The 20,902-nt window shown below is 36.2% G+C and overlaps 5 protein-coding genes across 5 annotated transcripts; 1 reads left to right on the forward strand and 4 right to left on the reverse strand.

The window, feature by feature from the left end:
* The first annotated feature begins 187 nt into the window (after window positions 1–187).
* LOC120214989 (3-isopropylmalate dehydratase small subunit 1-like) lies at window positions 188–18,425 on the forward strand. The gene is made up of 6 exons (XM_039212794.1): window positions 188–209; window positions 679–713; window positions 748–1,549; window positions 2,160–2,261; window positions 14,221–14,230; window positions 18,413–18,425. The coding sequence occupies exon 3, from the start codon at window positions 763–765 to the stop codon at window positions 1,540–1,542; it is 780 nt and encodes a 259-aa protein (XP_039068725.1). The 5' UTR covers window positions 188–209; window positions 679–713; window positions 748–762; the 3' UTR covers window positions 1,543–1,549; window positions 2,160–2,261; window positions 14,221–14,230; window positions 18,413–18,425.
* Window positions 5,249–6,164, reverse strand: LOC120214990 (ferredoxin-thioredoxin reductase, variable chain-like). Its single transcript, XM_039212795.1, has 2 exons — window positions 6,068–6,164; window positions 5,249–5,950 (listed from the first exon to the last, which is right to left on the reverse strand). Exon 2 carries the CDS (start codon window positions 5,908–5,910, stop codon window positions 5,398–5,400), a length of 513 nt encoding a protein of 170 aa, XP_039068726.1. The 5' UTR covers window positions 5,911–5,950; window positions 6,068–6,164; the 3' UTR covers window positions 5,249–5,397.
* On the reverse strand, window positions 7,161–9,734 carry LOC120214983 (pyruvate kinase, cytosolic isozyme-like). Its single transcript, XM_039212787.1, has 4 exons — window positions 9,653–9,734; window positions 9,217–9,475; window positions 8,220–8,681; window positions 7,161–8,113 (listed from the first exon to the last, which is right to left on the reverse strand). Exons 2-4 carry the CDS (start codon window positions 9,472–9,474, stop codon window positions 7,301–7,303), a joined length of 1,533 nt encoding a protein of 510 aa, XP_039068718.1. The 5' UTR covers window position 9,475; window positions 9,653–9,734; the 3' UTR covers window positions 7,161–7,300.
* On the reverse strand, window positions 11,649–14,346 carry LOC120214984 (lipoyl synthase 1, chloroplastic-like). The gene is made up of 7 exons (XM_039212789.1): window positions 13,938–14,346; window positions 13,692–13,855; window positions 13,405–13,495; window positions 13,129–13,286; window positions 12,711–12,882; window positions 12,114–12,224; window positions 11,649–11,790 (listed from the first exon to the last, which is right to left on the reverse strand). Exons 1-7 carry the CDS (start codon window positions 14,310–14,312, stop codon window positions 11,704–11,706), a joined length of 1,158 nt encoding a protein of 385 aa, XP_039068720.1. The 5' UTR covers window positions 14,313–14,346; the 3' UTR covers window positions 11,649–11,703.
* Window positions 14,908–17,884, reverse strand: LOC120214987. The gene is made up of 6 exons (XM_039212792.1): window positions 17,320–17,884; window positions 17,085–17,183; window positions 16,579–16,756; window positions 16,114–16,211; window positions 15,337–15,398; window positions 14,908–15,191 (listed from the first exon to the last, which is right to left on the reverse strand). Exons 1-6 carry the CDS (start codon window positions 17,797–17,799, stop codon window positions 15,068–15,070), a joined length of 1,041 nt encoding a protein of 346 aa, XP_039068723.1. The 5' UTR covers window positions 17,800–17,884; the 3' UTR covers window positions 14,908–15,067.
* Window positions 18,426–20,902: the final 2,477 nt, after the last annotated feature.

A 20,902-nucleotide genomic window follows, 5' to 3' on the forward strand; every position in this document is an offset into this window, starting at 1 on the left:
TTCCAAATATTTGAATATAATTATTTTGAATATACATTAATTTAATGATTGAAAATAAAGTTTACACATGTATCACTGTCAACGTTCAACTTATATTTGTTTTAACACATAAGGACAGCCGCGTACTTTTATGTTAGGAGAACCGCCGCTTACAGACTTCATCACTGAACCTAAATCCGTAGTCAATCGGCAACACCGCCTGATCAAAGGTGTTTCCTTTTAAACTTCTTCATCTTTCACTTTCCTGTATCTTTTTTTTCCCTCGTTCTTTTCTGTTGATGCAATATCGTTGAAATCTTCCTTTAAATTATAAATAGTTTTACAAAGGCAATGTAGAAGGATCGGGATGTTTGAGAAATCTGGCTGACAATTTTTTTAGTTATCCCAGTACTGGTTTGAATCTTTTGTTTGGATTAAGTTGTTAGAACATTTTTTCTATCTAAAATTTCATTTTAAATATTAACTGGTAACCATGAATTTCTTTACTTTTCTTTTCGATACATGAGAGAGGCGGAGAGAGGAGAATAAATGTGGTTTGTAATTTCAGTATGTGTTCTTACATGGAATTTTTAGGATATATATGTGCATATGAGAAGCATTTATTTGTACATTTGTATGTATGTGTTTGCTTTCAGGTCCTTACATGATCCCATTGCCTGATTGAATACTCTATTGCAGAACATTGTTTTGTGCTTACTCGGTGAAATTTGAAGTTGGTATCGGGCATAATTTTGAGAAAAACATACATCAAATACTCTAGTAATGGCTGCCTCTTTGACTCGCATTTCATGCTCGTCCGCTTTCACTTTCTCAGCATCAAAAGCCTCAGTTTTCTCACCTTCTCTATCCCCTCCATCCATCAAAGTCCCCACCTTCTCCCCTTTGACTGTCAAAACCCTCGGTTCCAGCTTCGCCCCACATGTGACATGTGCCATCAGTCTCACCACACATGCCACCTTGACTCCCTCATCTGTTCCTTCCGACACTTCAACAACGACCTTCCATGGCCTTTGTTATGTTGTTGGGGATAATATCGACACAGATCAAATAATTCCTGCTGAATACCTTACATTAGTTCCCTCAAACCCAGCTGAGTATGAAAAACTGGGCTCTTACGCTCTTGTCGGTCTCCCCTCATCATATACAACACGATTTATTGAACCGAACGAGACTAAGACAAAATACTCCATTGTGATCGGTGGTGCTAACTTTGGTTGTGGGTCATCACGGGAGCATGCACCAGTTGCACTTGGGGCCGCAGGGGCAAAGGCAGTTGTGGCTGAATCTTATGCTAGAATATTTTTCAGGAATTCTGTTGCAACTGGGGAAGTTTATCCATTAGAATCGGAAGTGAGAATATGTGAGGAATGTAAGACTGGGGATGTGGTGACGATCCAGTTGAGGGAGAGTCGTTTGATCAATCATTCCACCTGCAAAGAGTATAAATTGAATCCCATTGGGGATGCAGGGCCAGTCATTGAAGCTGGAGGGATCTTTGCATATGCAAGGAAAACGGGAATGATTCCATCAGAGTCAAATTAAAATGCAGGTATGTTTTTGAACTCTTACCTATGCATTTTGTTTGTTTCGTATGTAAGCTGTGTTAGAAACCAGAAGGTTATGCATTCTATCTTCTTATTGATGATTAATGGTCTAGTAAACCTGCTTTCTTGGAGTATTTGGTTTAAATCGTAGTCCATTTTATCTCAAGTCAGTAGTTCATGCAAGTCTATACTGATGGTTAAAGAGATTGTGCTGCAAGTCCGCAAAATGGTACTATCAAATCAACCCCATGATCTTATATTCTTGCTACTACACCATGTCTAAACCGTTTTACGTGCAAAAGCCTGGAATGTGATCAAGTCATCGAGTGCTTTATGTATCCTACTGTTTCTGTTGACGAAATTAGGAGCCAGCCATATGCTGATAAAAAGCAGAATGCTCAAACTTGCAACCTATATTATTCCGATCGGCTCCTAAGGACACCAGCTGTTTTGCCTACTCTAAACCTCTTGCATCGTCTAAACGAACATCAAAGATGATTTGTGTTGACATCAAAGATGATTTTACTTCTTCCGATATATGAATTTATTTCCATATGCTTCTGCTTATCATTGCCATTTTTTGTAAATAAGTTTGTTGACACTTTTAATTTGTAGGGGAGGAGCACTTGCTTCCGACTTCTTCGACTCGTGTCAACTTCGAGGCTCCGTTATTAGGCACTTGGGATCAATGCTCATCTTTTCTTTCGTTGTCTTCTATCGCCGGTCGAAAAATTTTTGCAGTCTAAATGTCTGGATATGAATTTATATTCTCTTTAGTTGTCTTGTACACCCGTAATCTTGTATTGTCTCTTTTTTATATTTATCCATCTTTTTAAACATTATATTGCCCTATATAGTTTAGGATGATAATTATGACTTGAATCTTACGGTTTCGACCCGATATTATAAGGTGGGGTTTTTTAAAGATAAATGGATTCTTGGGTTTTTGTAAAATAGTGAGGCCCAACTGTCGAAGCTTGAGTTTGAAGATCCCAACAGTTGAGAGGCTGCTCTTGAAACAGGGAACACCATTATTGACTAAAAGCATAGGTTACTCCCGTATATAAGATTAACAGCCCAAAAAACTTTTCATTATCCTCGAATGTTCAAGAACGGGGAAAGCAACAGTGTCCGAAAGATGAACGTGGCAATGAAGGGATATTTTTGCAATCCAAATCGTAGTATATTTGAAGCCCATCATACTCATCTTCTTCTTCTTCTTCTTTGGAACTTTCCTGTAATAGCTAGGCACCCATTTCCCATTTATTTATTTTCTTCAAATCAGATTCTAAATAACAACAGAAAGAAGACACCGATTCTCCGAATCTGAGCTGCTGCGGCAGCTGAAGAAAGCAATTCTACTGTTAATGTTTCAAGTGCAAGCGATGTTAAAGGTTCGGGGACAACAGCCAGAGGGAGGACACTTCTCAAGATACGTGAAGGGAAGATGAAGCAATTCGACAGGCTTCACAATTATCCTTAAAGGGCCAAGTACTTTTCCTTCTTGCTCTCTTCTTTTTATAAAATTACTACGCACTCAACCTGTTTGATTTATAGCTACGGTGGAAATATTTTTGTTTTTTTTGGGCACTAAAAACAGGGTCCTGGAAGACGCCTGCAAAGACGATGAGGAACTACTACCGGTTCTTGGCGATAGCATTGGCGACCCTGAGGAAACGAGTCTGTTAACGCCCTGTACTCTTTTCCTTCTTTATTCCCTCGGCTTAATCAACTTTATAGCTCATAATCTGATATTCCAACGAGTTTTTTCTTTATGTTTTGCAGATTGAAGCGCGTGTTCGGAAAAAGGGTAGATATTTTAACAAGAAAAAACGGCCTCTGTGCTTTCTTTTGAAGTTAGTTTCCGAGAGTACGGCTTCTATTCCCTTAATCAACAACTATGTACTGTTAGTTGTCCCTCGTCTAAAAAAATGTACTGTTAGATGTCCATGGTAGTAATTGGCTTCCATGTTTAGAATCCAGTGTAACACTGTTATCTTTTTCCAAACAAAATATACTTAGAAATGATTGAGTTTAGCACGGTTGACCTTGTCCTTATTATAATACAAAGGAATACATGTATAAAGCATTCTTAAACGCACAATATCCTCCGATTTATGTGTGGGGAGGGGTCTGGCTTAGAAATGAATTTGTTAGCATTCAATGATAAACAGATGGCAACTTTTAACTGATTTATTAACCCCTTAGTTTGATAGTTGTATGAAGTAGCTGATGTTTTTCGAACTGTCTAGTTTTAATCCAATTGATTCCTATATATGGTTCGAGTTATATGGATAACCTTCCGATCGAGAAGTCAATCTCATTGGCAGTGTAAGTAGTCTCATTCTCCTTTTGATTCCTTCTTTCGGCAATCTGGTGCTAAATTTAGACAATCATAGGAGAACCTTCTTCGTTTTTGCTCTTATTTCGTCTAAATTGAAGGTATCAATTGGATCACCAACACCCTTGTTCGGATAATTAAAGAAAGCATTGTGGCAACTGACAATGAGTGGAGATTATATAGGTTGAGCCAGCGATCCAATTGATAGAGAGGAATGTTAGAGTTAAGAAAGTAAAAGATGGAATGCCATTTCTGCCCAACGATCATGTTGACCAACTCAATAATTTAAAGCCAATCATCGCAGAACTCCACGCCCCTTCAGATCTTTTTTCTTTGAAGCTTCATAATCCCACTAGTTCAGTGGTGAGGAGCTCTTCGCCGAGGCTTAGGATCCACCTGTTTCTTTCACCCGATACCTCAAGAACACACACAATAACAGAGTAATGCCATTGAAACAGTATGTTAATTTGGGTTAATTTTTACCAATGCAGTAATGCAAGAAGATTCAAACAGCACAGCATGATAAGTAACAGTACAGAGTTTAGATTCGTTTACAGCAAAAGGGGCCGAGGATAGGAAGAGAGTAACTTAATGACACAGAGGTAAGCTTCAACTTTATTTCCTACCTTTGACAATGTCACTAGAACCAGTAGCATATATACATCAACATTGACCTACTCAGATTTCCATTGTTTGAGTCTCCACTTCAAGCAACCATCATTGTAAAAGAATCACATTTAATTACATTTGTTGAAATATAATATAAGATCAAGATAATCTTCTCTGGCTTTTTCCTAAATAGGGCTGCAGTCTGTGAAGTTTGTTACTGCTTTAGCCGAGTCAAATAAAACAATAACAGGAGATTTAGCTCCCCACAACATCAAATAACTACGTCAAATAAGACGTGGCTAGAAATTATCGAAGGAAATGTTACCCTAATATTAATCTGTACCATGTGAACTTTATTTAATGGGACGAGTACCACTAAGTTTTCTTCAAGAACTCTATTCGATAGCACCAACTTTCACACAAATAATTGTGTCACTTCTAGATCAATTCTAAACGAAACACTCACCACCAAACCGAGTTCATACAGTTCACTTATTGTCTAGTGTTTAAGAGCTATAAACAGACCAAATCAAAACGTATCAGTTGTGAGAGAGTACACACAACAACTAAAAACATACACAAACCGAGAAACGTCGGCTCACCTGCTGAGCCCTTCAAAAGGGCTATACAGATATTCAAGTGTGGTATCCTGACAGGTTCCTGATGGCATTTGAAGTGTAATTTATAAAAGAGACCCCATTTTGCCTAGGTTCCCAGTAAGTAAAAGCATCAAATGGTTCATATTAGCGTACACACAAAAAAAAAAGTAAGTAAAGAAATGCCCATTCCCAGGTAGAACTGAAAGATGAAGGTAAAAGTTACATAAAACAGTGAGCAATTATTGGGTTTTTATGGTTATAGGATAGAAAGTATGCGCCTGATATACAGATACGAACCAGGATACTAATCAAGGAATTCCAATTCATCCTCCTTAAGATGAGACAAGAACTTAACAGGTCCTCGTCCTTCAATCTCAGTGACGAACTCCACCTTGTAAGGAAGATTAGCTGAAATCTTTTTCCCTTTCCAGACCCCCACGAATTGTTTAATCACTCCTTCCATGCCGTTCAGATCCAACTCCGGGACTCGATTCACATGATAAACTTTGAGGGGCGCTTTTACCCTTACCTTGGCCCCAACTTTAGCCTCCTCCTCCGGATCCTCCTCCGATCCCGAAACCGACGCGTCATTTTCGTCCTCGTCGACGGAAGCGGCGGAGACAGCTTGACAGGAAACAACCCTTCTCGTCGTTTTTATAGAAACGTTGACGGCGGTTGCAGTGGATTGAAACAACGCCGGTTTCAACGTAATCATCGAGGTTTTGGCTTCGGGAGATGATTTCCCATTGGAGCATATGATCAAACATGAACCGGGCGTTGCTGAAGAGAGGGACAAACCGGATGTACTCGTACTCATCTTTTTTCTACCTTTCCGATCTACAGATTATTTCCTTTCCCTGAAAAAAAAAACCCAAACTTCAACGATCGAATCCTCAAAAATTATGGGCTTCAATCCGATTCAGAAACTATAATTCTTTCTAGTGGCTCAACTCGATTACAGCAACGAAGCTTACCGTTAGATGGAGGAAAGGGAGGGAGCAGCTGCGTGGAGTCTTTTATTACCAGTCTTTTGGATTTTGCCTAATCTTATATGTGGGAGCGTACGGTAATATAGTTTTAATTTAAGATATTTAAATAAAATATCTCCATTCATTAATAATAAAAAAATGAATGTCCCTTGTTCACATATATAATGGGGTCAGGGGAGGTAAGATAATAGGTTGCCCCCAACACTAGGTTGAGAGTAGCTTTCGTAGGAGACCTCCGAATTATGAAATGCCCTCCATGAGACTTGATTCAACGACCTCAAAGTTAAGAACCTTGTGCTCTACCAACTGAGCAAGATGATCATTTTTATTCATTAATAATAATTAATCTTATATAAAATTTAAGATATTTGAGATAAGTTTCAAAGTAATGTATATTTTAAAATATTTTGAATAAATAAGTAGATAATTGAAAAATCAATACCGCTTATAAGAAATAATTCACAACAATGGTTGAGATTGGAAAATGATGCTTGGACACGGAATTAATCTGGGTGGCCAAAGGGATTAGGGATGAGGAATGAGAGGTGGAGAATGCAATCGGGTCTTATCTTTATGGCTAGCTTAATCCAATTTATCCCGAGTTAGTTTACCTATGGTACTCGAATTTAGATTATTTTTAGATATAAATTTTATTCTTTATTATTGAATTTAGTTGGATAAGTTTGCTTATATTAGGATCTATATATCATATTTAGAGTTTAAGGTTTAGAGATTTAGAATTTGAAATTTAAAATTTCGGATTTTAGATTAAATTGATTATATGATCGAGTTTTTAATCAATATTTAATTAAACCGATACCGATATAAGGGAGAGATCCTTTATCATAGCCTAATAACAAGATAAATAAAGATCAAAATTGAACCTAAATCACTCATAAATCCCATAAGAACTATATTGTGTGAAACAAACATTTAAGGACATGCTTAATCGTAATATGATTTCATGCAACATACCAAAATATAGTAAATATAGAATAAAATGTGTCTGATACAAAAGTTTATCAGATTTTTATAGCTTTATATCCATGTACCCGACACTGAAAATAAACACCAGAAGTTGAGACAAATCAGGGTTTAAGCTGAATACTGTACTAAAAGACCACCAGTCTTTTGTTTTTTAATAACAAGAAAAAGGGTTCTAAAATGCAATATTAAAAAAGCCAGCTTTTTGGTGTACCTACATGCTTCTCCACATCATCACTTCACCAGGCAGATCTTAATAACCGAAGCAGCACCGATACGGTGAAGCACAACAACGGCATCACCTGGCCTGCACAACCCCTTCTCCGTGGCTGACCTCAATGCAGCTTCCAAGATAACCTCGGTAGATTCCGCATCTGTTGCCTTTGCCGAGCCTTCTGCAAGTATGGGAACCAAGCCCCTGTATATGAGACTGTGTCTTGCTGGGCCTTCGTCGCTGCAGGTCCAATCAAATGAATCGGTTGTTAAAACTGGGACGACCACCGATAGGATAGGAACAGCCGGTCTGTACTTGGCAACCAACTTGGCTGTCTTTCCACCACGGGTTAAAACAGCGATGAGTTTAGCTTTGGCCTTGTTAGCTGTTCGTACAGCTGAGGATGCAAGACTTTCCAATGGACTCATTGGAAGTGGAGTTGATCGGATCATTTCTTTAAAGATTGCTCCATAGTCGAGTGAGGATTCTGCCTCGATACAAATTCGAGCCATGATCTTCACAGCAAGCTCTGGATAGGCTCCAGCAGCACTCTCACCGCTGAGCATGACACAATCGGTACCATCCAGGACGGCATTAGCAACATCAGTTGCTTCAGCACGGGTGGGCCTCGGAGACTTTATCATGGACTCGAGCATTTGAGTGGCAGTAACAACTGGCTTGCCTGCAAGATTACACTTGTATATCATCATCTTTTGTGCTAAGAAGATCTTCTCAACCGGAATTTCCATTCCAAGATCACCACGGGCAACCATAAAGGCATCGGTCTCACGCAGGATCTCGTCGAAATTGATGACACCCTCTTGGTTCTCAACCTAAACGAATCACAACCACAAGAAAACCTCAAATCATTAACAATCAACTTGCATAAAGAATCTCTAGTTCCCAATCACAATTGAAAGGAGAAACAGATTAACACACCTTCGACATCAATTGAATCTTCTTAGCATGGGGACCGAGGACCTTACGGACATTAACAAGATCGGATCCTTTACGTACAAACGAAAGAGCAATCATATCAATACCATTCGGAACTCCCCATCCCAAGATGTCTTCTTTATCCTTCTCAGTGAGTGTGGGAAGATCCACCACAACACCAGGAAGGTTGACATTTTTTCTCTCACCGATCATCGCAGTGTTATCACATCGGCATCTCACAGTCCCTGCCTCAGGATCACAGGATAACACCGAAAGTGTGATTGTTCCATCTGCACACAAAATGGTATTCCCAGGCTTCAGATCAACAGCCAACTTTTTGTAGCTCATGGAGATCATAGTCTCATCTCCCTTGATATCGTAATCAGTAGTTACAGTAATTTCCTGGCCTTCCTTCAATTGAACAGCTTTCCCATCCTTCAGAAATCCGGTTCGAATCTCGGGTCCCTGCAACACCAAAGCACAATCAATCAGATATGATCCTTCAACGACCTTCCAAGTACATAAGAAAAACATAGGAAAATTGCACATGTTATTGTCAAATGCACACCGGATCCAACACCCAAGTATAGAAAATTTCCTAATTGACAAACAATGCAAAGTTTATTACAAATGTGCATCTTGAGTTATTCTACAAATGCTATGTCGCTCCGATTCTTCATTTTTCAAATAAAATCGAATAGAATCCTCCAAACACCTTATATATACTAATATCCAACACTCGCACCTGAGTCCGAATATATAGAAAACAAGGAATAAAACTAGTGTATAGAAAACTTCCTATCGAGTATTGAGAAACAATGCAAAGTTTATTACAAGTGTGCATGTTGAGTTATTATACTAATGCTATGTCGCTCGAATGCTTCATTTTTTGAATAATATCGAATAAAATCCTCCAAAAGCCTTATATACTAATATCTGACACTCGCAACCGAGTCCGAATATATAGAAAACAAGGAATAAAATTAGTAGGAAAATGGACCTTGGTGTCGAGCATGACGGCGCAGAGGATGCCGGTATTTTGCATAGCGGACCTGAGATTGTTCAAGGTCTCTTGATGATACTCATGACTGCCGTGAGAGAAATTGAAGCGAGCAACATTCATCCCGGCCCTCAACAGCTTCTCTATCATGGGCACGGACCGCGAAGCCGGACCCAGAGTACAAACGATCTTGGTTTTAGGGATACGGCCATCGTTGGGAAGGTCCTTCAAGATCCCATCGATGCATATATTTGCCATTCTGCACCCATTAAAGAAAAATAAATCAAAATCACGAGATCTAAGTGAGAAGCAAGGAGATTAACAGAAACCCAAGATAAAGATCATTAAAAAGATATATATAAATCATCAAGCAGAGATCCTTTAACACATACACAAAATATAATCGAACATAAATAAAAGGGGGAAATCGCCATACCGAAGAATACAAGGAACGCTTGAGAGTGAGTGAGAGAGAAGTGATGGAATCTGAGCTGTGGAGGAGAGAAGAGTGACTCGTTGGTTGTAATGGCGGCTTTTTGTAAGAGAACAAGACAGGACCGAATTGGAGGGTAGGAATTTCTTGCACGTGGTCTTAGCCTTGAAGGTGGCGGCTCGTTCAAGATTTTGTATTCTTTTTTTTAACCCTTTACTAATTTTATAATTTTTTTGTGTTTAATTTACTTGTTAATTTATTTAAATATTATAAAAATTTAGGCTAAACTATATATTTAGTAATTTAACTATTTGTGAGATTCTATTTTGGTCATCTAACTATTTTTTTTTAAAATAATGTCTAACTTTATGTTTTAATTTTGTTTTGGTAACCCGTAATTAAAAATAAGCAAAAATACTGACTTGATAATTTTTTTCAATGATGATGTGGCATTAGTTTATGATGATATGTCAGTATCACCTTTAAACTTTTTACGGTGGATGACCAAAACGAAACCAAAACATAACATTATGTACGATCTTAAAAAAATAATTAGGTGAATAAAATGAAACCACATAAATAAGTGGGTGACTAAATACACAATTTACTCTTAGTTTAAATTTAAATATGGTGATTAAAATAATATCTAGCATAAATTATTTAAATAAAAACTCCTTAATTTTGTATAGTAAAAATAAAAATCATAATTAAATCTAATCTAATTCTATTTGGAATAAAATAAAAAATGAGAATAGAAAAGCACGTGACGTGAGGTAGGTGGCGGTGAGTTGCGTTGGGGTTCGCGATATGTACCTGCCGTTTCCAACCTCAATACTAACGGTCATTTCCATGCTGCCCTTCTTGCATCATTTAGTCCCACAGATTCGACCCAGATTGTTATTTTTATTAATAAAATTAATCATTAAATTTAATTTAATTATAAAATATTTATTTAATTTTAATTATATGTCACTGCTCCGTCTCATTAAATTTATCTCATTTTATTTTTATTAGAAAAGTTAAACATTTATTTTTACTTTTTACTTTTATTTGTCTATTTTTTCACATATCAAAATAAATATGTGAAATCTATTAATCATTTTTTACGAATAATTTTATCATTTCTCTCATTTTATATAACTTAACATGTAATCAAATTTATCTCTAAAAACTATATGTTTGAGCAACAAATAACAAAAATTATGGAACGAAGCATCTTATATATTTTTAAAAAAATAGTTAAATATATTATTTAAAATTATTTGAATTCCAACAAAATTTTGATTATCGATCTATAAATATATTTACTGTATACTCTTTTCATTTTGGAATATATATATATATATATATATATATATAATGATGAACATTTGGGAGCAATGAAAATGCAAGAATGGCAAATATATTCCGAGGAATATATTTAGAATATACCGAATATCTATATTCAATAGCTAAACTCTGATTTATACCTTTCTTATTCTCATTCTTTTTATGTTATAATTATTGAAGACGTAATTTTATTAAAAATGTGTTTTTTTAATGGAAGAGGGTGATTTGTTAAGGATTTCATGAGAAACTGTGGAATAATTATTGAAGACGTTAATGGTATCCATTTTGATGTTCTTGTTTGGTAGGTGAGAAGGTCAAGGAAAATCTGGGATTTTTCTAGGAATTTCATCAAGCAACCATTGGTCAAACAAAAGCAAGATGGAGATGACTCTCTACTTATGTTACAACTTACAATCACCGTCGTCTTCTTCCTCTTTTACGACTGCCCCGCCGGTTGAATAAAAGCTTGTTGGGGGTATAGGGTAGATGAATAAGAAAACGACAAATTCGATAAGTCGGGTGACCAAAATAGAAAATCTTTAGATGACTATTTATGCAGTTTACCCAAAAGAAAATTATTGAATAACTTCTACAAAGTTTAGCACCTGCGACAATTCAAATTGATCCTAAAAATACAATGTTAAATGCAAAAATCCTCAGACCACACGAATGTGTGTGTGTGTGTGTAGGACCACATTGGGAGTCCAGAACTGAAGACCTAAAGGTCAATTGGATGAAGCTGTAGTATTGTTGGTCCTTTCTTTCACCATGGTCTTAACAAAGAGCTCCCCTGCCCTATACGATGATCGAACCTGCAACATGAAAGTTCATGTCCGAACGTGTTAATATAATTTGCCATATCGGAAATCTTAAGGGATGAACTTGAGCAGATGTTAGTGTAGCATAAAAGGTCCAAATGAGGAAAAGAGAAACAGTGTCTCGACTCGAAATTTGATTGATTCAGCAGCCAGTTTTTGGAGAAACTTGAATTGATTTTAACTAGAACAGTGAGTTTCTCTCTGGCTACCTCAATCTGGAGGTAAAATTTCAGTTTTTTATGTTCATTCAATGGTGCGACTGATATCCACAAAATACTAGTACAATCATCCAAAGCAATGAAATGCAAACAGCTTACCAGGGGTCCACTAGCTACATAACGAAAGCCGATTGATTCCCCGTATTCCTTCCAGAAAGCAAACTTTTCAGGCGTAACATATTCTTTGACGGTCAAGTGGAGCGGTGTAGGCTGCAAAAAATATGAGTGCATTCAAGAAAAATATTTTCTTTGTTACGAGTCAATGATTTTTCTTTGTTGTTGGGGTATTTTATTTTGGGTTATTAGGTTGTTTGTAAGGGTTTTATCTTGTTATTGTAAATCTTATGTATCTTTCAATATGAGTTCCTTAAATCATGAAGGGGGTTTTTAATGAGGCCTTCAATTCCTATAAAAAAAACATGACAATGATGATAATGAAATCATAAAAAGACGAACTGAGCCATGAGAGGAACCATCAATTAACTCAAGAAGAACAATAAGTAGGAGATGAATCGTTAACAGTCTTTCGTACAACATGAAAATCACTACCAGCATATCACGAGTAAATATAGCTAGGTTATACGAAATAAAGGTTTAACATGTGCAGGATTCAAGCTAACTAGGTCTATCTATCCTCCAGCCAAAATCCTGATTGGGCATTCACTTATGCAAAAGATCTTTGCATATAAAATTTACCTGTAGATATTGTCCAAGTGTAAGAATATCAACATCTATAGCCCTTAAATCAGCCAGGGCTTCCTTTAACTCATCATCGGTTTCACCAAGACCGAGCATTATAGAAGATTTCGTTATCATTCCTTCTTTGCTGAGCTTTGCATGTCTTAGAACTGACAAGCTCTGTTCATACCTGCAACATTAAACAAAGTAAAACCCTTAACCAGCTAGTACAAGCACACCGATTTTGGTTCTCAGAGTGGAATACGGTTGGTGAAAATGCTAAAATACCATGGTCTCTACATGCTTTACAAGCCATCATATTTCGTTGATACACGATTGCAAAACATGTAATTCAAGTAATAGTGACAATTCCATAAAACACTAAGTCAATGCCATCTACTCAGTTGAACTGGAATAACTGAATAAATGCGCTTACCCAGCCCGAGGATCCCTGACAATTCTTTGGAGCCGTTTCACAGTTTCAATGTTATGAGCAAAAACATCTAATCCAGAGTGTACCAGAGAGTCTACAGCTTGCAAATCACCTCGGAAATCAGAAGTTAAACACTCAACCATGATGTCCGGCTTGAGTTTCTGCACATTATCATATAGAAACCCTATAAAAATCCATCTACATTCCAATCTCTTCCTCAAGAATATGAAAAAATTGGAACAAAGGCAGCTGCATGCAATAGCGAGTTCAATATACAACCTTCATAGCTTGGACAGTCCGAGCAAAATGCCCACTTCCACCATCAGGTAAATCATCACGATCTACGCTAGTCAGAACAATATAATCCACACTACAAATACAAACAGCATCAGAATCATAATTATGCTACAACTATTTAGACAATAAAATCGATTACCGAAGTCTAAGCAGCAAGGAAAACCCGGATATGCAACGGGGCAGTGGTCTTTTCAGCAATCAAAGCCCATTGATAAACAATGAGGCACAACCATTTTTAAACAATAGAAGCTAAACAAGGCAAATCTTACCCCCAACTGGCAATCGCCTGAGCTGTATTTTCAGGCTCCATGGGGTCAGGCGGCGGCGGGTTCCTACTGGTTTTAACCGCACAAAATCGACAACCTCGTGTGCAAGTGTCCCCAAGCAACATTATCGTTGCAGTAGCAATGCCATCTCCACCTCCATTCCAACACTGTCCAGCAAAATCGATTACTTAACAGTCAAAAACCCTTCTTAATTAATAGTAAAAAAATGTTTCTAAAAATTAAGATTACCTCTCCAATGTTGGGGCACTGAGCTTCCTCACAAACAGTATTGAGTTTCAAGCGAGAGAGAGATTGTTTAACCTCATCAAACCTCTGCCCTTGAGGAGCTTTCTGCCTCAGCCACTCCGGTTTCTTCACGTTAGGGTCTCTGCCCGTAAAGGACCCCATCCCACCCGGGTATGATCCGTTTTTGTTATCCGACTCCATCAACTTCCCAGCCGCCGATAACGATTTGGGTTGCGGCGGCCTTTTGGCATCGATCTGCGATGCTGAATCTAAAGAGTCGCATCGGATTTTCAGTTGTGAAACCGAAAACGATGGTTTACGGGGACCTGGAATGGGAATTGGTGCTGAGAAAGAAGGTTTTGACATTGATACAGACATTTTCTTTTTCAGTTTCTGAACAACAATCTGAACTGAAAAATGTTGAAACTAAGCCCATTTTAATAGCGTGAAGGATTCAATGCCAGCCAGTGGCTTTGCTTTGCTTTGTTTTGTCCGCCCAACACCAAAACATAACCAAACTCTCTGTCCATTTAAGGGTAAATTACATTAAATTTGTCAATAATGTTTGATTAAAATTTTATTTTCTCCACTAACGTTTAAAGACTAATGATTCGATCACTGATATTATTGATTTAAAAAGAAATCAATCACTCGTCGTTGACGATCATTAAATCATTTTGACCATTTGCCTTTCCTCTCTCGTAATTTAACTGTTAAAGACATTATTTCTCGTCGTCATCCATCCTAGCTCCTCCAAACAAACTGCCGTTAGGTCATCGTTCACCCAGCTGGGAACTGGGGTCCTTGAGTTTATAATAGTCGTCCTGGTGGAAAAGTCAAGGGACAGGGTACTTCCGTCGTTCATCCCATTTTCGTCATCTTCTAGTGGCAGGAACTATTGTCCGTAATTGTAAGAACGTATTATACCCTTTGAACATACCCTTCGAAGATGTAAAAAAACTCTATTTAATTATTTATAAATGAATGCGTCTGTAGCAATTTCAAGATGTAAAAGCTATCAGAATTCTTACACCAGTTTGAAGTTCATTTGAACATTATACAAAATTTATTGAGGTAATCCTCAATTTTCTCTGCACCTAAACCAATGATGAATTGCAATGCCATCAATGGCATTAAGCAGCATTAGATGAATTCTCACTAGCATCTTTTGAATCGGAACCGTCAACCATCTTCTCAAGAGACTCCATATCCCCGGCTTCGGAAAATGTGTGTAGCCGGAGTTTTTCCACGTCCTCACTGGAAAAAGAGGACGAGAACAGTTAAATATTTCGTACAAAGCATACCGTATGTGTTGAAACGCATCATCTGCTAGTATTTATTTCCAGTTTCTTTCCATCATTTTTGTGAGAATTAAAAATGTAGACTGAGAAAAGAGTCTTACTCTGTAACCCCGAATATTTCTTTGACAATTAAGGAACTATCCCTCGAGCAGAACTCCGGCAACTGCACAAAATTTTCGACAAAACATAATCAATTTAATGTTGTGCATATGGAAAAAAGAAATCGCAGATTAACCCTTATGATAAGTACAAAAACAGATGTAATTAAATGATCACTCGGCATGTAACAGAATCCGAATAGTTAATGACAACGAAACATGCTTGTTTGATACAAGATGATCCTTTATTCATTCTCCTTATTGCGTTCATGATTCATGGTTTGGGCTAAACCCATTCATATTTTATCCAAGTCATTCTAGAGACCTAAGTTACTTACAGGAGTGTCGGATAAGCGTATGTATCCTCCATGAGTATCTTCGAATTTTTTAAAAAGTTTTTTCATTTACTTAGAGGGATCAACAAATGTGTTGACTGTCGAACATGAATGCCGGATAAGGGTACTTCAAGAGAAAAAATGAAAAGTCAAAGCAACACAGCCAGAGACACTTAGAGAAACCATTTGAAAGCTCCTAATACTTTGCAAGTAATTCAACCAAGTACTATATCATCTATAAGCCCGCAAAGTTACAAAATAGTTCATAAAAATATTTTTCAAAACGGCTCCGTTGGATGTTGCCAATTGCAAATTAAATAAAATATACATCAAAGAAGCAAAACAATCGATGCATATGATATATTAATTGAGTAAGAAATACACATACAATCCACAGAAAATGTGGCACTTGGAAAGAGGATATAAAGCTATCTGTTCAACGAACCTCGGACAGATATAAAACCTTCCCAAATAGGCTTTGCACAGCAAGTTTCCTCTTAAATCCTTTCTCTGTAAACCCTGACATGTCCATTACAACCGGGCCTGAACAGTAAAGAAAATTTATCAGTGTCAGATACAAAACACTCCCAGGAAGGTAGATCGTATAGAAGTTCACAGAGAGTGCATATGGAAGATTAAAAAAGATATGAGAGCAACTTCGAATCCTAAACGACACTTAAAATTAGATCAGTAACACATTTATGATAAGAACTATTCATATCACCATTGTCAACTTCAAGAGATGATATATCAGTTGACTTCAAGGCATTGAGAAATGCCATATAAGCATTTTCAGAAATAATTTTTCAAAAAAGAAATTACTACCACAACTGCCTATATGTTGTCCATAATTCACTAGAGAATTAATGTCACATGATAAGTAAAGAGAGCTGCAGTTGCTAAAAGTGACCTTTTTCGCGAACAATTCGTTTTGATATTTCATTTAAAATTTCAGCAACTTGAGAATCGTCAAGCATTGAAGATTTCCTCAGCTGGATTAAGCTAGCAACCAAATCTGCACTCCATGGTTTCTCATTCAATGAATACCTAATGTACTTGCGCAGAATCTCCTCCACGCTAAAGCCTGTCTGGATATGGATTACAGGTTAATATAAAACCCAAACGGCATGCATGTTACGCGTGAAAATAGAAAAATGTCTGCATGGCAATATGACATGAATGTGTGTAAGCTTCTCCATCAACATATCAATTACTCCCTAGAAGCTGTTAAACACACACATATATAAGTAAAATGAAATCAAACTCAATAGCAAAGTCCTAATGCAATGATTCTTTGCCAATAAAATGTTCTCTATAATGAAATTTCTTATGAAAAAGGCCATAATGAAGTGGCCTAAATTTCTAGCACAGTATATGCTATATAGGTTGAGGAGGTAAATTCATAATGGGTCTCACCTTTTGCGCTAATCCCTTTAATGTTGATTGATCTACGGCATCACTTCCTTGCTGAAACAACTCGTCGATTGATTTGCAAAGTATTGCATTTTTATTAACCTGAAAAGTGAAAACCCATCCCCTATCAGTGCAAAACAACTGAAGAAGTATGCAATTTCAGTTTCAATTCCAAAATCCAAATCAAAAGACAGATAAACAACTTCAAAAGAAATCAAGTGGTCCAAGTCCAGCTAACCAATTTCTTTCTTTTGTGCCTGGGAGAAGTGAATTTCTTAACAGTCTTGACAAAAGCAATAACAAAAGTGACACCGGCATAGGCTAGAGGAACAGCAAGGATCCAAGGCAAAGAGCTGGTGCCAACTCTGGGTCCAGGAATGGCTTGAGTAACGGAACCGGTGAACTCAACGAGGTCCAATGCCTTCTCTTGAATCCAGGGCAGTTCCTCCTCGACCTCCACTTCCTCTTCTTCAGCTACTTCCTTCTTGTTTTCTCTTGGGTTTTTAGAGGGCACCGCATTTTGTCCGCCGCCCTTGGCCGCCGCGGTGGTGAGAGATAGGGATAAGTTGGGTGTTCTTCTTGAGGTCAGACGAGGGATTGACAAGATAGGAGGAGGAAAGGGACGGGTACTAACTTTGGATCGGGAGAGGAATTGAGAGGAAGGGAAAGAACAAGTGAAGCTAAGAGAGGAAGATGATGAAGAAGCGATAATGGCCATTGAGCAAATGGATGTTTTCGTTTCAGAGTTTCGGGCTTTTGAGCTTATAATCCTTGCTTTTCAAATGGCCAAACCCCTACCCTACCCACAATTTGTTCTCTTCTCTGTTGCAAAATCGATACTATTCTAATGGTTGGACTTCAAGGGTGTTCATTTTCGATCATTTAGTTTAAATAGTCGGTTAATTATTATAATAATTATTAATTCTTTTAACTATAATTTAATTATTAAAAAAAGAGTAAATTTATTTCAAACACAACATAACATAAAAATTTTAAAATTTCATAAAATTTACAATGATAAATATATATTTATTTACAGATATATTTTATTCTTATATAAATATACTAGGATGTATATTTTTTGAAGTTTAAAATTTTATGTACATATTTATATTTTGTACTTTAAAATTATTTTCTATTTCATCTATGTTTGATTTAATGTGCTCCAATATAAGATAAACATGATAACTATAAAATAAGGAACCATTTTGATTTTATTTTTAATTCTATTCTCTTTAAAAAAATACAATTGATTATAATTTATTAATGTTTGACCGATGATTAACCATTTATTAAAATTTGTAACCGTAACCGTTAATCGATACTTTTAGCGAAACTGTTAACCAAAATCGTTTAATCTTAACGTTCGATTAATTAACCTATAAAATAATAATAGTTACACTAGTTAACTGTTACGATTTAACTTGAACACCTCTAGTTCGACCTATAAACTCTTTATGGTCATTAATTATTAGGTCAAATGATAATTTTCAATCATTATAAAATAATATATGTTCAAAATAAAATTATTTATTGACAATATCCATACACGTTACAAAATTGAATCTAAAACATTTAAAAATAATAATTTTTTTATCACTGAGATTTTTTAATACATTTTAAATAACTTTTTATTATCATATTTTTAAGTTTTATAATACCTTTTTTAAATCAGTATTGAAATATTGTGAATTATCACTTATAGTGTTTAAATATTGACATAGGTAATATATTTTAGTACCTTCAAATCTAAAACATAAATAAAGATGATTATGAATTTGGTTAAATTTGAGTTTTTAGTACATTTGAATTCAATTAGAGTATAATATTTTTATTAGTTATTCGATTCGATTCGAGACTAAAAAATTTCAATTGATTCAAAACTTGATCTCTATCGAATTAAATAGTTATTGAATAATTACATTTTTATCATAAAACAAGAAGTTCGTGTTAAAGTATTATTATACCATAAAAGTAATAAGAAAGTATATAATATTTATAAAAGGGGAACAAATAATACATAAGAAGAATAAAGATTAGGGTAAAGTATAGTAATGGTCACTGAACTTTTCTAAAGCTTTCATTTAAGTCCCCTAACTTTTAAAACTTGCAATACAATCCTCCAACATTTAGTTCATTTGCAATATGGTCCCTGGCGTAACCGGCCGTTTGACGCTGTTACACTGCCATTAGTACGTTTACAATATGGTCATTGAACTTTTCAGGCGCTTGCATTTAGGTCCCCCAACTTTTAAAACTTGCAACACAATCCTCAATTTCATGCTAAACCCCAAATTCATTTTCGATCTCGAATTTTCTTTTTCACTTCTCTCTTCTCATTTTCAGCGTAACTTTTCAGTCGGGGATACATGGGAAATTCTAATCTAACTTTGAATTATGTGGAGGTGTTGAATTGAATATGGGTCCATTGAGAGAAGACCCGACCAAGGGACTATCGGAACCATCAACGATTCAAGGTGTAATGTTAGATACATGTCATCTCAGGTGAAGCATAGATGTTCGATGAAATGCTCGTGAGAAAAAATGGGGTTAGAAATGTAGAGTTGACAAATACTACTAAGATGAACTAAGTATCATTTTTTAAAGTCACAAACAAAGCTGGAATTATTTTGTATAAATGACATGTAATAATTTCTTCATTTAATCATTGTGGTTAAAGATTTTCCGACAGATGATCAAATATAATGAAATCACAAACAATACATTCACCTCTCAGTCGCTTTAACTCACATACACTCTCGTTTGGTTTTTGTTCTTCAATTTTCCGCTATGTAAAATTGTAAACCCAAGCAGTGCTCTGTCTTTAAGTTTTTTATTTACAAATAAAAAATGGAGGAAGAATTGCTGGAACGCAACACCGATTGCGTTTATTTCTTAGCCTCTCCCATCACTTGCAAAAAGATATTTATTTTCTCTTTTGGGCTATCCAGAAGTAAGTTATTCCTCTTTCGCATTTTCCCATTTTCAGTTCGCATTGTGAGTTTTTTGTTGAAATTTTTATGTTTCTAGAACTGCATGTCAATGATCTGTATATTCAGTGTTAGTTTTGAACCAAAACCATCTAATTTTCTTTCTTTCTTCTTAATCAAAACTTTTAGTATTCCTTATGAAAGATATTCAGTCAATCAGAATAGAAGTGAAAGAGGGTCCTAGGCTAAATTTTTTTGATCTTCTTGTTTGGTTTTTCTTTAAATCAGAGAATTGGTTGTGAGAATCGACATAGTGAAATTGTCAGGCTCAATCCGAGAGACTACTGATACTAGTTTACTGGGAATTGTATTGATCCGACCTATGGTTTTCGACGTCATGTGAGCTTGTATTCTTTTTAATAAGTTCATGTTGATTATGGGACTGATATATCGTGAACGAATTGTATTTTTTACGTGTTTTGGAAATTGAGGTATGCGTTTCAAATTTTAAAAGTTGGGGACCTAAATGCAAGCGCTTGAAAAGTTCAGTGATCATATTGCAAACGTACTAACGGTAGTGTAACGACATCAAACGATCGGTTACGTCGGGGACCATATTGCAAACGGACTAAATGTTGGAGGACTGTATTGCAAGTTTTAAAAGTTAGGGGACCTAAATGAAAGTTTTAGAAAAGTTCAGTGAACATTACTATACTTTACCCTAAAGATTAAATTGATAAGATTTTCAAATATAAAGAGTCTTTATTTTTATTTATTTTTTGACAAATTTTAAGTTTAACCTTAATTTTACCTAGATGGGACCAGAAGAAGAAAGGGAGACTCTAGGGGAAGGAAGGGGAGTGCTCCTAATAGGTTTAGAATTTGTGACTT

This window comes from Hibiscus syriacus, unplaced genomic scaffold (genome assembly GCF_006381635.1).
Source record: "Hibiscus syriacus cultivar Baekdansim isolate YM2019G1 unplaced genomic scaffold, ASM638163v2 tig00110109_pilon, whole genome shotgun sequence".
Lineage (NCBI taxonomy): Eukaryota > Viridiplantae > Streptophyta > Magnoliopsida > Malvales > Malvaceae > Hibiscus > Hibiscus syriacus.

What these genes read in the sequence shown, in the direction of transcription:
- LOC120214989 (XM_039212794.1), top strand. Translation starts at nt 763, where the DNA reads ATGGCTGCCTCTTTGACTCGCATTTCATGCTCGTCCGCTTTCACTTTC.
- LOC120214990 (XM_039212795.1), bottom strand. Translation starts at nt 5,910, where the DNA reads ATGAGTACGAGTACATCCGGTTTGTCCCTCTCTTCAGCAACGCCCGGT.
- LOC120214983 (XM_039212787.1), bottom strand. Translation starts at nt 9,474, where the DNA reads ATGGCAAATATATGCATCGATGGGATCTTGAAGGACCTTCCCAACGAT. An exon ending in CCGTCATGCTCGACACCAAG is followed by an intron (nt 8,682 to 9,216) that starts GTCCATTTTCCT and finishes TTGGTGTTGCAG; the next exon opens with GGACCCGAGATTCGAACCGG. An exon ending in AGATTCAATTGATGTCGAAG is followed by an intron (nt 8,114 to 8,219) that starts GTGTGTTAATCT and finishes TGATTCGTTTAG; the next exon opens with GTTGAGAACCAAGAGGGTGT.
- LOC120214984 (XM_039212789.1), bottom strand. Translation starts at nt 14,312, where the DNA reads ATGTCTGTATCAATGTCAAAACCTTCTTTCTCAGCACCAATTCCCATT. An exon ending in AGTGCCCCAACATTGGAGAG is followed by an intron (nt 13,856 to 13,937) that starts GTAATCTTAATT and finishes TTTGCTGGACAG; the next exon opens with TGTTGGAATGGAGGTGGAGA. An exon ending in GTCAGGGATCCTCGGGCTGG is followed by an intron (nt 12,883 to 13,128) that starts GTAAGCGCATTT and finishes TTAATGTTGCAG; the next exon opens with GTATGAACAGAGCTTGTCAG.
- LOC120214987 (XM_039212792.1), bottom strand. Translation starts at nt 17,799, where the DNA reads ATGGCCATTATCGCTTCTTCATCATCTTCCTCTCTTAGCTTCACTTGT. An exon ending in TAAAGGGATTAGCGCAAAAG is followed by an intron (nt 16,757 to 17,084) that starts GTGAGACCCATT and finishes ATCCATATCCAG; the next exon opens with ACAGGCTTTAGCGTGGAGGA. An exon ending in GAAATATTCGGGGTTACAGA is followed by an intron (nt 15,192 to 15,336) that starts GTAAGACTCTTT and finishes CTCTTTTTCCAG; the next exon opens with TGAGGACGTGGAAAAACTCC.